Source organism: Akebia trifoliata, chromosome 8, assembly GCF_017979445.1.
Source record: "Akebia trifoliata isolate Shusen 1 chromosome 8, ASM1797944v1, whole genome shotgun sequence".
NCBI classification, from domain to species: Eukaryota; Viridiplantae; Streptophyta; class Magnoliopsida; order Ranunculales; family Lardizabalaceae; genus Akebia; species Akebia trifoliata.
In genome coordinates this window covers 1,578,299-1,594,931 of record NC_141382.1, presented here as the reverse complement: position 1 = coordinate 1,594,931, position 16,633 = coordinate 1,578,299, and the positions used below count along the sequence as shown (strand labels likewise).

General features: G+C 34.4%; 2 protein-coding genes across 2 annotated transcripts; one reads left to right on the top strand and one right to left on the bottom strand.

The window, feature by feature from the left end:
- The first annotated feature begins 1,019 nt into the window (after positions 1 to 1,019).
- Positions 1,020 to 5,573, top strand: LOC147395343 (BTB/POZ domain-containing protein At5g03250-like). Its single transcript, XM_086452081.1, has 4 exons — positions 1,020 to 1,348; positions 2,533 to 2,602; positions 2,811 to 4,031; positions 4,463 to 5,573. The coding sequence occupies exons 1-4, from the start codon at positions 1,290 to 1,292 to the stop codon at positions 4,994 to 4,996; spliced, it is 1,884 nt and encodes a 627-aa protein (XP_086308207.1). The 5' UTR covers positions 1,020 to 1,289; the 3' UTR covers positions 4,997 to 5,573.
- Positions 5,574 to 8,815: 3,242 nt separating this feature from the next.
- On the bottom strand, positions 8,816 to 13,370 carry LOC147395342 (cytokinin riboside 5'-monophosphate phosphoribohydrolase LOG1). The gene is made up of 7 exons (XM_086451459.1): positions 13,140 to 13,370; positions 12,063 to 12,160; positions 11,865 to 11,895; positions 11,103 to 11,202; positions 10,120 to 10,190; positions 9,729 to 9,872; positions 8,816 to 9,128 (listed from the first exon to the last, which is right to left on the bottom strand). The coding sequence occupies exons 1-7, from the start codon at positions 13,257 to 13,259 to the stop codon at positions 9,036 to 9,038; spliced, it is 657 nt and encodes a 218-aa protein (XP_086307585.1). The 5' UTR covers positions 13,260 to 13,370; the 3' UTR covers positions 8,816 to 9,035.
- Between the last annotated feature and the right edge of the window lie 3,263 nt (positions 13,371 to 16,633).

The following is a 16,633-nucleotide window of genomic DNA, read 5'->3' as shown; positions in this document are numbered from 1 at the left end:
AATAATAATAATAGAAGATTATCTATTAATCATCCCGTGTTGGATGATAATTCATAGAAATAAGCTAAAGGTAATTTTTTCAAAAAAATGACTCTTCAATCCTCATGGACCGATTTTACTAAGATCATGATGCTAAATTTTTCATTGAGATGAATGATAATCCTTTGAATATTTCCCAAAATTCTGTTACAATCAGTAGATTTGATCAACTAATCGATGAATTAGTTGAAAATTTATCAATTAATCATTAAATTTTTTATATTTTTACGTTTCTTCATCAAAATTTTATTTTCTTATACATTCAAATCTCAAGAACAATATACGATTTTAAGGAGGTTGAAGATGATGGATTTCGAGAAGAAATTTAAAACATTATTTGTATAATCTCCAAAAAATTTCTAATTTATTATGAAACTTTCTCGAACTCATCTGAATCAACTAAACTAAAGCCTTGCCGAATAGCTTGATCAATGATACACCTTCGAGGGAAGGTTATTTGCATCGTTGAGTTTGAAGGGGTTTTTATTTATTTTTTATATCTTTATTATAAGAGAAGTTTTATTAACACACCAACTTTTACTTATAACATAAATCTATGTGTAGTCAACCATTTAATTTCAAAAGGGCAAATTATCATTTTAACACGTTGAATATGACAAAATTGTTAGTTCAATACATTATTCATTTTAATTTCAAAACATGTGTTTTTTTCAGTGAATTCGTCGGTTTTATAATTAACGATCTTACTGATTACTGATAAAATATTAACGAACTTGTCGTTAAAAATATTGAGGGTTCACTTTAACATTACCTACGATAATGTTGGTAATTTATCAACAAGGTCGAGAATAAAAATCAGAACCAGATTGGTGTGTTGTTAGTAAGAGTTGGTGTGCCAATATAATATCTCTTTTTATAATTATTTGATGCAAAGCGTTTGCATCAAAATTGGATTAAATTGGGGGCCACCAAAACTGACAAAATTTTCTCTGGGAGTTAAAAGTGGATCTGAGAAGTGAAGTTTGGTAACATTCCTGCAACTCTAACGCTTAAACTTGAATTTTAATGCTGAAATCTAACAAACAGAAACGTAGTTCTCTCATTTAATTTCTTCCTTCCTTTAGACTCGGACCCATCTCTCTCTCTCTCTCTCTCTCATTAACAACAGAGAAAAAACCCATTTTCCTTCTTTGTCCTCCATTTCCTTCTTTATTAGTTTTTGAGAATTCTTTTCTGAAGTTGTTTCAATGTTTACAAAAGTTCTAAGATTTCACGAATCAGAGTGACACATGGCATGCATGAAGTTGGGCTCCAAATCTGAAACCTTTCAACGTGAAGGCCAAACCTGGTATCCCTTTCTATTGCTTCTAGTCCTTTTTTTTTTTTTTTTTTTCTCTTTTATCTGAAATTTTTAATTTTGAATGTTGGGTTCGTTATAATTTTGGAAAAAATGAAATGGGTTCAACTTGATTTTCCTTTTGAAATCTAAATTTTGGGTTTTAATTGTATCTGCTTGTTAATGTATGATCATGTTTATGCATGAATGTATATATGCATATATGAGCTGTATAATGTAATTCTGATCCAAATGGATTCAAATCTAGCTTACTCAATAAAAGAATTTATGTTTGAGAAAATTAGATGGGTTCATCACTAAGATTTTAACAATTTATAAAACCCTCCCATTTGATTCGGGACTCTGGAGGGTGGTGAGTGATAAACTATAATATTTCACCACAATCAAAGCCTCATCACCAAAAAAAATAAAATTGGCTTGGCCGAACAAATCTTGTTCCTCCATTCAATTCTATCTATAGCAATCCTCTTCTGTATTCCTTGACAATAAAAAGCCCATAAGGGACTCACTTGAGGTTCTGAGATACCTATTATGTCCTACTTCTAACATGTTGTGTTGGTACTTCAAAATCTTCTTATTCCATGTTGAATTTGTACTAAGTTCTAGCCAGTATTGGTATTGAGATGAGTTGGAGGTCACATGCCTCACATTGCAAGCCAACTTCTTTATAAATTTGGCTCAAATAAGGAAGCAAATATTGTACAGATGACAAAGAAAAATGAAGTAGAAGCAATTGCCACTGATTAACACTCTCCTTATCATGATTTGAGGTAGGTTGAATTTTGAATCACTAAAGTTATCCATTATCAAAGCTCATGCCCCACAACCTGTCCTCATCACCGAGTCTTGAAAAATATAATGTGAAGGGTGAAGGTAATTGACCGATTGAGATATTGAGATTGCTAACATAAGGAATGTCAAGGACAGAAGAGAGAGAGAGAGAGAGAGAGAGAGAGAGGAGAGAGAGAGAGAATGTGAAATACAGATTGATCTTTCTGTTTCCTTGGCAGAAAAAGAGCGATTTTCATTTTTTTATCTCCCTCAACAAAGCTATACGAAAGCTCTTGAACCCAAGTTTGGCCATGAGACTTGCTTCACTTAGAATTTGAAACGTATTTTTTTCCTCTTTCATTTTTTATGTTTGAGATGTTGACCTTGAAAATGAATTTTTACAGGCTTTGCACAAGTGGGCTTCAGAGTGATGTTGTCGTCGAAGTTGGAGAAATATCCTTTCATCTTCACAAGGTGTGCTTAACTCAACCAAGTTTGATCTTCGCCTTTTGCTTGCTTAAGCTGTTAAGCATGTCTATCTTTTATTTATACACTTAATATGTCAACCTACTGAGCTATGGGTACCAGCTCTTCTTTAGTGCCTATCTTGCTTCATTTGCTTACCTGTTATTGAATTTGATAGTATCAAAATTGCTTAATTATTTTATTTTTCTTTGTGCAGTTTCCCTTGCTCTCCAGAAGTGGGGTCTTAGAAAAGTTAATCGAAGATTCCTCTAGTGGGGATGGACCAAGCTGTGTTTTACAGCTTCATGACATACCTGGTGGAGCCAAAGCGTTTGAACTAGTAGCCAAGTTCTGTTATGGTGTTAGAATAGAACTCACTTCCCTAAATGTAGTCAGTCTTCGATGTGCCGCTGAGCACCTTCAGATGACCGAAGCCTATGGTGAGGGTAATCTCATCAAACAAACAGAGGATTTCCTCAACGAAGTCTTTTGCAATTGGGCTGATTCCATCAAAGCTCTCAAGACATGTGAAGACCTTCTCCCAGACGTGGAAGAGGTTCACATTGTCTCAAGATGCATCAATTCCTTGGCAATGAAAGCTTGCGCAGATCCCAGTTTATTCAGTTGGCCCATGTCAGGACACCATAATAACATGCAGAGCCCAGGGGGCACCGTCTTTTGGAATGGAATATGTACGGGAGCTAAGCCACGATCCGTGGGTGAGGATTGGTGGTATGAAGATGTTTCTTTCCTTTGTTTACCTTTGTATAAGAGGTTGATATTGGCTGTTGAATCGAGAGGAATGAAGCCCGAGAGCATTGCAGGCTCCCTCACATTCTATGCAAAGAGGTATCTACGAGGACTAAGTAGGCATGCAAGCTTCAACGAGAACCCGATCCATGGTTCTACTATCTCGACCCTGTCAGAGGGGGATCAACGGGCTCTTCTTGAAGAAATTGTGGGGTTACTGCCCAATAAGAGGGGAGTCGCATTGACCAAGTTCTTGCTTAGGCTGCTTCGAACGGCAATTATTTTACATGCGAGCCCATCATGTAGAGAGAACTTAGAAAAAAGAGTTGGGGCACAGCTGGACCATGCCACATTGGATGATCTTCTCATACCAAATACAGGTTACACAGTGGAGACCCTTTACGATATTGATTGTGTTCAGAGGATTCTTGATCACTTCATGTCAGTGGATCAGGCTGATGTTGGGTCGTCTTCTCCTTGTATAATTGGGGAGGGGGGATTGATTGATGGGTCCCCTCCATTGACCCCAATGACAATGGTGGCCAAGTTAGTGGATGGGTACCTTGCAGAGGTTGCACCTGATGTCAACTTGAAGCTCCCAAAATTTCAATCTCTTGCAGCTGTCATCCCCGATTATGCTAGACCACTTGATGATGGCATCTACCGTGCCATCGACATATACCTCAAGGTAACAACATCTTCGTTACATGCACTCTCATTGGTATTACATTTGTATGAAACGTATATGTGGAAAGTGCACATAACCATAAATTTTTCCCTTATGTATCGTGAGGAAAATCTATGGTTCTGTGCACATGCCACGTCAATTGAGTATGTTTGAACGCTTTGGTCGGAATTTAAAATATATCGGGCTCTTATACAAGCTGTTTTTATATAGCTCGCAGCCCAATGTGTTTAATCTCCAACCAATAAGTGCCACACAGACACCATTTGTTGCTATAGAAATGGGACACCGTTCTGGATCGCTTAATTAATAGAAGTTTTATGTTATCCTATGATGTCTCAATAATTCAAGCCATACTAATATCAATAATATATAGGAGTGAAAATTTACTCGATTCTCTATTTTGTTCTTTGTAACATATTTCTCGACTTCAGGCACACCCGTGGCTCACAGACTCCGAGAGGGAGCTGCTTTGTCGGCTCATGAACTGTCAGAAACTCTCCTTAGAGGCTTGTACCCATGCAGCCCAAAATGAGAGGTTACCTCTCCGAGTAATCGTTCAAGTTCTATTCTTTGAACAGCTTCGGCTCCGCACATCAATCTCCGGATGGTTCTTTGTATCTGACAATCTCGAAAATTCGAATGGCCCAAGTGGGAACTTAGCACTCCCAAAGAACGATCAACCTATGCACGATGAGAAGGAAGATCAAGTAGTAGGCATCGATGACATGAGAATGCGGGTTCATGAGCTTGAGAAAGAATGCTTGAGCATGAAACAAGAAATTGGAAAGCTGGGAAAGACTAAGAGTAGTAGCTGGAACATATTCTGCCAAAAATTTGGGTTTAAAAAATTACAGCCAAGCAGTAACAAAACCTCGAAACCTTGCAATACTAAAGACCCACCGCCACCACCATTACCGCCCATGAACGGTGAACAAATTCACGAAAACGGTGAGTTGACGCTGTAAATTTGTATAGCTTAGAGTAACAAAATAAATCCCTTAATGGTTTTTTATGTTCCAAGTTCTAACTGTTGAGAGTTAGTTTGTTGTGTTTCATTTTATTGTGGATTAGTTTGTGATTAAATCAATTTACCTTAGAAGGTAGATAGTAATTTAATTCATTTAATTAATTGATCCATTTTTATACTGTAAATTATATTAAATTAATCTCTATTCCATTCTGTTTAAGTCACATCTTATGAAAATTCAAGTGTATTTGTATCCGCTCTCATTATCTCAAACTTTTTTACCATTTCGGACTTGGACTTGTAAGCGGCATCAACTCATTGTAAGATCATTAAATATTTATTGGAATTGTTATATTGTGAATCTCGAGGAAAATTAGGGAATTTTCAACTGAGATTATGCCCCTTTCAGGGTTTGATGGAGTTGGATACTAATACTTTCTTCTAGAGCTGTCACTCGAATAGATTAGACCTGAAATCTGATCTGAAAACTTAGGCTTCCGATTAAGGAATTGGGTCTCGGTAAAGACCCAATCCAACAAGGATTTGATTTATCAAACTCATTTGGATTGACCATATTCTGCTTCAATAGGGATCCAATCTTATAATATGTGAGAACAAATATAAATTATATATTCATATTACATATTTTATGAAATCATGGATTGGGTTCAGATCACCAAATAATATATCGATTTGTCGTTAAGGCCAAATTTGTGGGGGATTGGGTCAAGTCCAAATCCAACCCAAGCTCAAAACCACTGAACCTAAACCCAACCAAACCCAAAAGGAATGGGGTCTTACATGCTTAGTCCAAGCATGTAATCAAGGTACCCATTACTCAAACGAAGACCAACTTGGATTGAATCGGCATTAGGTAGGTGTGTCAATGAGTCAGTTGTGTTCGATTCTTATTGGTTTTGGTTCCAGTTCTTAAATCAATGGACTCAAAACTAGAACCATAAAAAATTCCTCTTTAAACGGTTTTGGTTCTCGAGTTTTATCAGTCCTATTGCTTTTGGTTCTCAATCAGTTTGGTTCCCAAAGACTTGACTCTAATAGGTTCTTGTTCTTTAGGTAGGGTTAGGTTCTTCCTCATCTTCAGAGTCTTATTCCACTTTGTTCAAATGAACGTCTCTTTAATTGAAAGAATATTGATATTTTCTTTCATTATCTCCATCTACGTTTTTCTAAGGTCTTCCTTTTGTTCAACTTGAATATTTCTTATGACATTGACCATATCACTGTAATCAGATTTAGATTAACAGTTAAAATCGGGATGTAATAATCAAAATAAAAATTCTCAACTAATTATCAAGATTTTGAAAATCATTCTTACACTTTTTTTTTTTTTCTAAGCAAAATCATTCTTACACTTTGACACACTGAAAACTCTCATACAAATGGCAAAAAAACTCTGTTCATAAGTCAAATTGCAATAAGAATGGTTCAATTAAAATCTCTAGCCAAGATCTTTCTAGAGATATTAATTGTCAATTGTTGTTTTTTAATTGTAAGTTATTATTTATGAATGAAAATGGTGACTGTATAAAGAAATATAGTTATTTTTAAGTGTAATGATATTTTGACGTCACCTCCCGTAGATCAGTAATCATCTATATACGCATAATCATAAATCTTTTTCTTGTGTATCACAAGGCAACTGATCTATGGTTCAGTTCTGTAATGGAAGTGTCATATTATCACCACTCTATTTTTAATTCAAAATTTTAAACTTGTAATTTATTTTTATTTTCCATCTTTTTAGTGGGATTTTGTTAATATTCACATAAACAACTTTAGTTAAGTGGCATGTCTTGGGTATCATGTGCATTGTTCATGGTACACATGTCACACAAGCATATAGCAACAACTGGACCTTTTAATTGACCATGATATGTTCCCAAGGTTGTCTTCTTTTCTGCTCTATTTCATACCATTTTCATAAAATAGTTTTGATTGACTCTTCAACTACCTTACTATTAAAATAATGGGTACAAGAGTTATCCAAGCAACTAAAAGTCCAGTGGTACCAAGGTTCTATATGTCATCTTAGTGTCTTACATGTTTTATGGTACATGGCCCTCTCCCCCCTCTCCATCCCTGACACATGGATCTTCCTTCCACTTGTTTTTGTCCACTTCTCTCTAATAGAAAACCTGTAGCCCTCCTTCCCTTCTCATTTGATGACACGTCGAACATACGTACACGTGTTGTTGTCTTATTTGTTGAGGAGAGAGGGCCCCCTCTTCATTCACCATTGTTATCTTGCTTGCTTGTGTTAAAAAACTAAACAAGTACACCTGGTCCCTCTTACACTTGCTGATTAACAACATTAGGTCCCTCTCCCACTCTTTTCCTTCTTCTGCCTTTAATTTTCGAAAATATCAAGAGACACCCACATGCATGTTCCTATCATTTGGGTTTAATTAAAATCAAAATGGTTGTCTGTTTCTTGAGTTCCTCCACAACTCGAGGAGATGCTGAATTGTGAAACAAATTTATCAAATTAACAGCTGTAAAACTGCTAAGAGGAGACAAACCAATTGTGGGTGTCAAAAAGTTGGAAGATATCAACTAGTAATGAAAGACCCAATTCAATGAATTCAAGAAGCCTTAGGGATGAAACATACAATTAAAAAAATTGGATTAAAGGGAAACTAGTTTGCATTATTTAGTAAATTATCTCAAGTCTTTTTAACTCTGTCTAATTGATGTTCCTAAAAGATTGGGAAGATAAGCAACGGCGCCCATGGATCTAAATTTCAGATGAGATCTTCAGGTCATAACCATAACCACCAAGTCAGGGGTCGGAAATACATCTTTAAGGTAAAAACGTGAAAAATTCGGTAAAATAATTAGGAAATGATGATGGGAAAAAAAAAAAAAATTTGAGCTAAGGTTAGGGTTGTGTTTTACATACATCTAAGTTTTACAAAATATGTTTTACTCCATTTTTTCTAAGGTTTCATTCAGGAGGAATTGCATGGAAGAAGCAAGGACAGGGGAAAGCAATCAAAGTTGACAAGGTTCCTGGGGTTTTGGGTTCTATGGTAGCTTTTTTCTTTTCTCTTTGTATCTTTCAGATTGGTCATCTCGACCTCCCTTTTTAATAAAATTATCTTTATTTATCAAAAATAAAAGTCAACAATTTAATTGTGACATTTTTAATAAATTGCCAAATTTGATGACTATGATCACATCACTCTTTGGGGCATGATCACCTTTGCTACTCTCCCTCACTCTATAAGCATTACAAAGTAAGAGAGAAATAAACCTTAACATGCCGTTATATTTATTAAATCAAATTTTTATATATACGACGCGAACTTGCTAAAGTAGGTAAAACCATTGTGTTTGTGCCATGTCCTGTGTTCATAATTTGTTTTCATCCACTCCCCCACTAACTAATAAAAAAAAAAGCTAAATCCTTTGGGAAATTCAAGGGCAGAACCATGAAGGCTTTGTACTAATACCTTATTTATTTGTATGATTTTTCTTCAAAATTATGATATTTACATGATTATATTTGTGGGCATTGATTGAGACGGTGAAAAGGCAAATATAAACACACTTCCAATACTAGAAGACATGACTCTAGACAAAATTGAATGGAGGAGCAAGATTCGTTCAATCAACCCCAAATCTTTGAGATAAGGCTTCAATGATGATGACAATTTGTGACTATCGATTACACTAGAAATGTCAAGAGAGATGCAATTCAGATGAAATTCCAAGTCACATACATAAACTGTCATGATATGCAGAGTGGAAATCACCCTGAACTGTTGAACTGTATTGCCATTTTCGCGACATAATATACTCAAAAGCATTTTGTGATTAAAACTTAAAGATACACTGAATTTCCGATAAAAGGGAATATAGCCTCATATATTGAGGTAATTTCTTGTATTTTACATAAAAGAATTCCCCCTAATGTGGAAATTGTTGGTCTTCAAGGTTATCTCCTTTCAATCACCAAAACGACATCCATCTCCACTATTTCTTCCTCTTTTCTCTGCACACACCTATTCTCCTACTTACCTAGAGATATCACATTTTGGGGAGTAGCCAAGTTGTTCCATCTCCCAATTCAACTTTGAAGCGACTCCTTCATGGCGAGGGAAATACTCCTATATTAAGAGAAGAACTCTTTGTTACTATCACATACCCACATTGATAAACACTAGATATGTATATTTAAAAATGCAAAAATGTAAAACGATTGGCCATGTTCATACTTGTTAAATACCAGAGTTTGCCCGTGCCCTTTAGGGGGTGAAAGAGGAAAACAATAAGCTTGGAAGGGTGTTATTGGGAAAGAGAAAAATCAATATAGAAAGTTGCAGGGGTGTTTTTGGAAATGGGTCAAAGAGAAAAGATAATAAAGTTCGGGATATTCTTGGGAAGGGGAAGAAGAGAGAAGATAGGAGGGCAACCATCCTCGAGATATGAGGTTTATGGGTATAAATCTTGAGACAAAGGAGTAGGGTCAACTGTTGTATTTTATTAAATACATATATATGCTTCGACACTTTGCTAGTACATCATAATAATCGAATTGAGAGCTGAGGCCCCATTGATCCAAAAGAGATGAAAATGTTCACAATGAACAATTAGTGGGTTTTATATCGAATGTCGAAACAAGAAATTACAAGGCAAAGTAGGTTTTCAAATTTTAAGCAAGAGTAAGGAGGGAAATATAATATTCAAAATTGATATTATGTAGTTACCTCTAGCTTTTTCACTAACTCCTTTGCTGAGGGAGCGGATACAATGATATGGCGTGCACTCGGATGAATGAAGCCTTCTTCTACTGCTTTATCAATGAAAGAAAGCAAGGAATTGTAGTACCCATCAACATTCAACAATCCCACCTGAAAAATTAAGAAAAAACATGAACTTTATTGCTCCTTAGTTCTAACCATTTACTTATGAAAGTTAAAACTTAAACCCTTTATCTAGATATATGGATGTATGTGTACTCAACTTAATATTGGAAACTAAGCGACTTATGAACACCCCATGATCCAATTGGTCGGTATGGGGTGTTAATTGTAAGCCCAATTACAGGCGAAGCAAACATTAGAATTTTGAATTTTGAAAGTAAAGTACGAGCATTACCGGTTTATCATGTATGCCTAGTTGAGCCCAAGTTATTACTTCAAGTAGCTCTTCAAGAGTCCCATAACCACCTGCATGTACATAATCGTAAGTTTTCCAATATACCAAGCTACAAATCAAAGTATTACTTCTACAATATAGTAGTAATAAATTAGCTTAATGAGGCTATTCCAGTAGGAATTGTAATTAACTTTGACTAAGTGGCAAAAAATTACCATTAACCCTTATGAAACTATCTTAATGAGGCTTATAATTTGGATGTCACATGAACTATGGGATTATGAGGATCAAATGCTTTACTTTCTTGCTTGTTGAACCTATTTTGAAATTTATGATAGAATTGGTAATTTTATGGGGATTAAATATAATAGTTTTCCCCCATAGTTCCATGTAATGAACAGGATAGGGGACCCCAAGAAATGTAAAATGACTGGTTTGCCCCTGCAAGTCGTTCTTTTACTTACCAAAATTTTAAGAACTTAGGAAGACTATCAGTCTTTGAATAGAAGTGAACATCATCTTCAGTCTCTAGTAAGTCATAGTTGGCAACACTATTTGGTGAAAGCTTTAATGGGTCTTTTTCCCTTAATTTGGTGTGTGGATGGTACAGTAAAACCAAAGGTAGTGATACTGTTTTATCCAAGAAAACAAAAAGGCATAATTACCACAGAAGTAAGGCTATTCAGAAACCCTAATTTTCAGTGTCAGATATTGATGGGTTGCTCTCTAATCATGGGTCTTGGGTTCTGTGAGACCAATATCAAACAGTTGTGATAATTTAGGTTCAAAACACTTCCTTTCCATATATAGTAAACAAACAATATCAAACCATATTTTCTTTCTTTCTAGACATGTGTGCTATTTAATCTTTCACAAAGTTGGAAAAATAAAATAATTAAGGGGTCTTCATCTTTTTTTTTTTATATTTTATTTGGTTCAGTAAGAGTGTTTGGTTGAGAATTTTATAGGAGTTTTACACTAACCAGGTAAGGCAATAAAGGCATCTGACTGCCTAGCCATCTCTGCTTTCCTTTGGTGCATATCTGCAACTGCCTTCACTTCCCCTACAGTTTCACCAGTTATCTGTAGAAAGGGTACCAAAAAAATAAGAACCAAAACAAACAAAATAAAAAAGAGACCACAAATGGGTTGGCCAAAGGAGAGGGAGAGTGTGTGCTCCCCAAAGAGTGCAAAATTTTCCAAGAAAACTTTTTATGGGGCTTTGTGCAGAGAAGCAATAAAAAAGTTGCAGGATGTGGTGGGCTCAGCCCAAAACTTTCAACTTGACAAATTCTTTATGAATTAATCTAATTAAAAGCAGAAAAACTGTATGGAGGGGGAGAGAGAGAGAGAGAGAGAGGGTACAGACTACAGAGCAGATAAACAGAAGGATAAATCACATATATAGAAAATAGAAAAGAAAATAATAAAGCTACTTATAGTAACAAATGAGAATAATCATGAAAATAGAAAAATACCCAAAATCTAAGTAGTCAAAACCAGAAAAAAGGAAGAAGCTTTAAGAAAAAAATTAAAAAAGGGAGAAACCCCATGAACCCAAAGTAGTGAAAAAATTAACAATTTGGTATCATTTTGTTGGTATCACAACACATAACTAACATCAATAGTTATAGAAGCAAGTGTTGGAAAGTAATAAACCCAACTAGAAAAGAGAAGATTTTGATATTTTGAATTGTTGTTGTTTAAAGTAATGCTTAAGGACTTCTGGGTTGGAACAAACATACCTCTCTAGGCATGAGTGTCTTGGGAATAACTCTGCAGAGAGACAAGTACAAGACAAAAATCAGTTGAGATGAAGAACAAACATTGGGATAAGGTGTAGAAGAAGAAGATGAAGAGTAAGTGGAGGAGAACAAATACTAGAAACCCAACTAGATTAATATGCTTGTTTGTTGGGTTTGATAAGGACAGAAGAAGCTTACCCAAGAACATGGCCACCACCATTATGAACAGCTTGTGAAACCAAACCCATTAAACCTATACTCCCGCCTCCATAAACCAGATCAATGTTCCTTGATACCTATAATAAGGTAAACTCAAACAGATTAGCCAACCCATGTTTTACTGCAGAATCCACTTTACAAAAAAAGAAAAAAAAAATCCCATCAAAGTACATTTACCACTAATCTACCAATAGAAAGAGAGAGATGTCAAAATGGATGATTCAATGAGCACTAATTAATGTTTCAAAGAGCATTAGTAAGTATAATAATGAGAGAGAGAGAGTGGTAAATGCAAATATTAATGGGTAGATGACAATGGGGAAAATGAAAGGAACCCAACAAATTAAAGGAGATTCTATGAATAAAAGATGAAAATTGAGGACACAATGTAAATATCTTTCCATCTAAAAGATAGTAGATTAACAGAATGTGTGAAATTGTGAATCCTACTTCTAATGTCTGAGAGAGAGAGAGAGATTCAGAAAACAAGGGAGAGAGAAAAACAGACCAGACCACATTTCAAGAAAACCATGCCAGAAACAACTCCAAAAGTGATAAGGAACAAAGAAGGAAAAGAAACTCTATAGATACAATATGTAGTAATAACCAATAATAAATTTAGAAGAAAACCATTGAAACGAAATTCAAATTGAGATAATCAATCACCAAACAGAGAGCCCAATTACCCAATTCATTAAAAACACAAATATTAATAACTTTTCATAGATTTCAAGCAAAACCCATCTCAAATCCACAAGTAAAACATAACATAAACATGTTTCAAGCAAAAAACCATCAGAGAGAACAAATATCTACCAACAATCCAAGTAGAGAATCTAACAAAAAATTGAAAAACAGGGGAAGAAACACATAAAACTCAATGGAAACAGAGCATTACAAAGTAAACCTATCTCAAATCCATAACTAGAACATAAAATAAACTAGTTTCTAGCAGAACCCATGAGAGAAATCCAATATCTATCAACAACCCAAGTTCAGATTCTAACAAAAATTTGAAAAAAAAGGCCAAAAAACTCAATCGAAACAGAGCATTACAAGCTCTTTTGCAAGCTCAATAGCAGCATCTTGATAGCTACTCTTCTTCCCCTGACTACTCCCACAAAACACACAAATTCTATTGAATTTTGATTTTCCCATTTCCTTCTCTCTCTCCATCTCTTTCTTTATGGTTTGTCTTGCTTAGAGTGCCTTTAGTATTTGAAAGAAAAGTCTCCTTTGTTCTCTCTCTCTCTCTCTCTAAGTGTGGGTATAAATACAAATATCCACTACTCTCTTAGCCACTTTTTAGTGCGTTTTCTAATGAGTATATATAAACCGAATGGCACGTGCCAAAACCTAGCACGCGTACAGCCCACACACATACTTACAAATTAAATAAGGAGTATTAAAATATGAGCTGAGCTCTCCCATAGTCATACTCGTTCGTGGGAGAGTAGCATGCCAACTACCTCTATTGCGGTTGGATTTAATCAATACAAATCTCAATATAATTGTCACGTCACCCACTTACCACGTCATTTTTCTCCCTTTTCTCCTACACACTCCAACTAAAAATATCTAAATTATTAGGATTTTTCTTCCAAATTTGTACCAACAGCCATCTTCTTCTCCATAACCATAACGTGGATCAAGCTCTGAATAACGAAAAAATCAAGTTTCGATGATAGAAACAAATCAATTTGGGATTCTCTCTCAAATTTTAATCGAAACAATGATTCCTTTCTTCCTCCGATGAATGAAATCTAAAACCCGACAATATCAACAAAAAAAATTCTTAATTCAAGATTCTCTCTCTCATTTGGTTTGGAACTCAAACACCATACATTTCTTCTTGAAAGTTACGAAGATCTTTGAGTTTTTTGGGTTGAATTGAAGATGATGTTTTGTATGAATTACTGTTTTTGTTTCGTTCTATCAATTTTTTTTTTTTCCGGCTTGTGGGGTTATACATATATGTTGGGAAATTTTTGGTGTTCTTTCTCACTTGATTATTAAACTTTATAGACTTAAAACTTCATAAATCCAAGTTTAGGAACCAAATAGACCCTAAAATCAGTCCATGAATGTATGATTGAGCCTTTGAAAATTTCCAAAGAGTAATTATAAAAGCACCCCACAAATTAATAAGGGCAACTCACATCATAACCGAATTATTTTGTCTTATATCCATTAAAAGTTTTGGAATGAACTGATTTTTGGTGAGGATGATCTCTATGATGAAGAAATTATCATCACCAAAAATCATCTCATTTTGAAACTTCTAACCCCATCAAAACAAGTTTAAAAACCTTAAATTGTCAATTTTTTTTGTAAACCAATTTTGATAGGGTTAGAAGTTTCGAAATAAGCTGATTTTTTGTGACGATGATGTCCTTATCATAGAGATCATCCTCACTAAAAATCAACTCATTTTGAAACTTTTAACCCTTATAAGATAAAATAATTTGGTTATGTGTGGGTTGCCCTTATTAACTCATGGGGTGCTTTATAATTACTCTTTTCCCAACCCCTTCCTCAATGAATCTATTGTGGTATAAGTATTAAAATGGCAATAGTGTTTGAACCATGGATGATCTCTGTTGGCACCCAACTTTTAATTATTCTCAATCATTCACATATTTTATTTTTAATTTTAATTGATGTGTAATAAGAAAAATTTGGGGTGCAGCTCTCTTATTTTATGGAAATAACTTTCCTAACTAATTAGATAGATTTAAATATTATTAAGGGTTGAGCCTACATGGATCACCAGATTGGCTACCCAAACACAACAACCTTATAGATTTCACAAAAAAATAAATTTAAAAAAATAATTTTTTTAAATTTGATCTAAGGTGTTGAGAATGCACGGTCACCAAACTCCCAAGACATAAAATTAAAAGTTAACGGTGAGAACTAATATATATAATTTTTTTTCTTTTAAAGTTCTTAGATTTTTGTCCTCTACTACCCTGTGTCATCGGATCATGTTTTTGGATGCCAACATGTCAGCTCTTGACCCTTAATGAGATTTGAAATTTTACTAAGTTAATTAGGCTAGACTAATTCTTCTATTATCATTAAATTGTTTCTATCATTTACCAAGTAAAGATGAAATTAAATAAAATATAAATGATTAAATCGTTATAATTTTATCCAAATAATTGCTTTTCCTTGTCATGATAAGGTCTTCCATCTTAATTCTCAAATATAAAAAATTTTATATTTTGTTTTTGCATTTTATTCCACCAATTTTACTAATATTTTGACGTTTTTTCATATAGATTTCCAAATGATAATAGAAGCTGGACACTTGTGGATTTAAATTAGATGCTAACATTTACGTGTAGCTAGTTGGACATAAACTCACCTCCAATCAGCATTTATAACTTTTGCAGATTACCAATTTGTCACTCAAAATCTCCATTAAAGCAAGTCACATGGGGACACATTCTTATCATTTCCTCTTTATACAATGCTAGTGTATATTGTACAAAGGAAATACATTTTGAGGGTACCTGGGTTCCCAAATTATATATGAACTAATTGCCATGATATTGTCAAATTGGAACATTTAGATCTGCAGAAAAGCAAGAGTTAAATTCTAAATGATTCTAATCACAAATGGTGTTACTGGAGTTCTTGGATTTGTCTTTGTCCACTTCCAACACTACTTTAAGAAACTCTTTTAGTTTCTCAGCTTCCAATAACAAGTGAATCTCATCTAATCCTTCAGAATCAACTCTCATGTATGTCCACCAATACTCTGCAACATCAAAATATATCATTAAAATTTCTAATATTTCATTTATTAAAGATAATTTAAAAGATTACTTTCAGAGAGAACACCCAAAAAGCTCACATACATCTGGTGCTAGTTTCTTTCACTTATTATTTTTAGTTTATAAATACTACAAAGTAGTCAACTTCAAGTGCTCAAATTTCATACTTTGAAAGTGAAGCTTAACAATGTCTAGATAATGCTAACACTTGGTTGGTTCACACTCCACAAAGAGCAATGATAGTTGTTTAAAAGAAAAATCTAGGCAAATATTGGATGTGGGGAAAGCCTTCCAATACAGATGGGTATGACATATTTAAACTAGTTGAATAGAGTACACATGAGCTAGTCAAAGACAAGACCCCCCTCAAAAAAATAAAAAAAAACTCCCCGTGAACATTAATGCTCTATCATTCTAATTCCAAACCATGGAGATAAGTTAAACTCATCCATACATGAACATATACAAATTAATCAAAAAAATAAAAAGGAGAAATGGGTCTCTCACCGTTAGCTATTTTAGGAATAAATCCAAAATCAAGCATCAAAATTTCTTAAATTTGCCCAAACTTCAAAATCAGAACCAAAACACTCAAGATCATGAGAGTAAGAAAAACCCAATTACCAAATACTAAATAAAGAAATTCAGAACATCCAGACTTAGATAAAATAAGAGAAACTAAATAAAAGGTTCTCCAGACTTGACAAGAAGAAGAAGATTTCATGCTACTAACGGTGTTTTTGTTCCAAATCATGTATCCAAATAGAG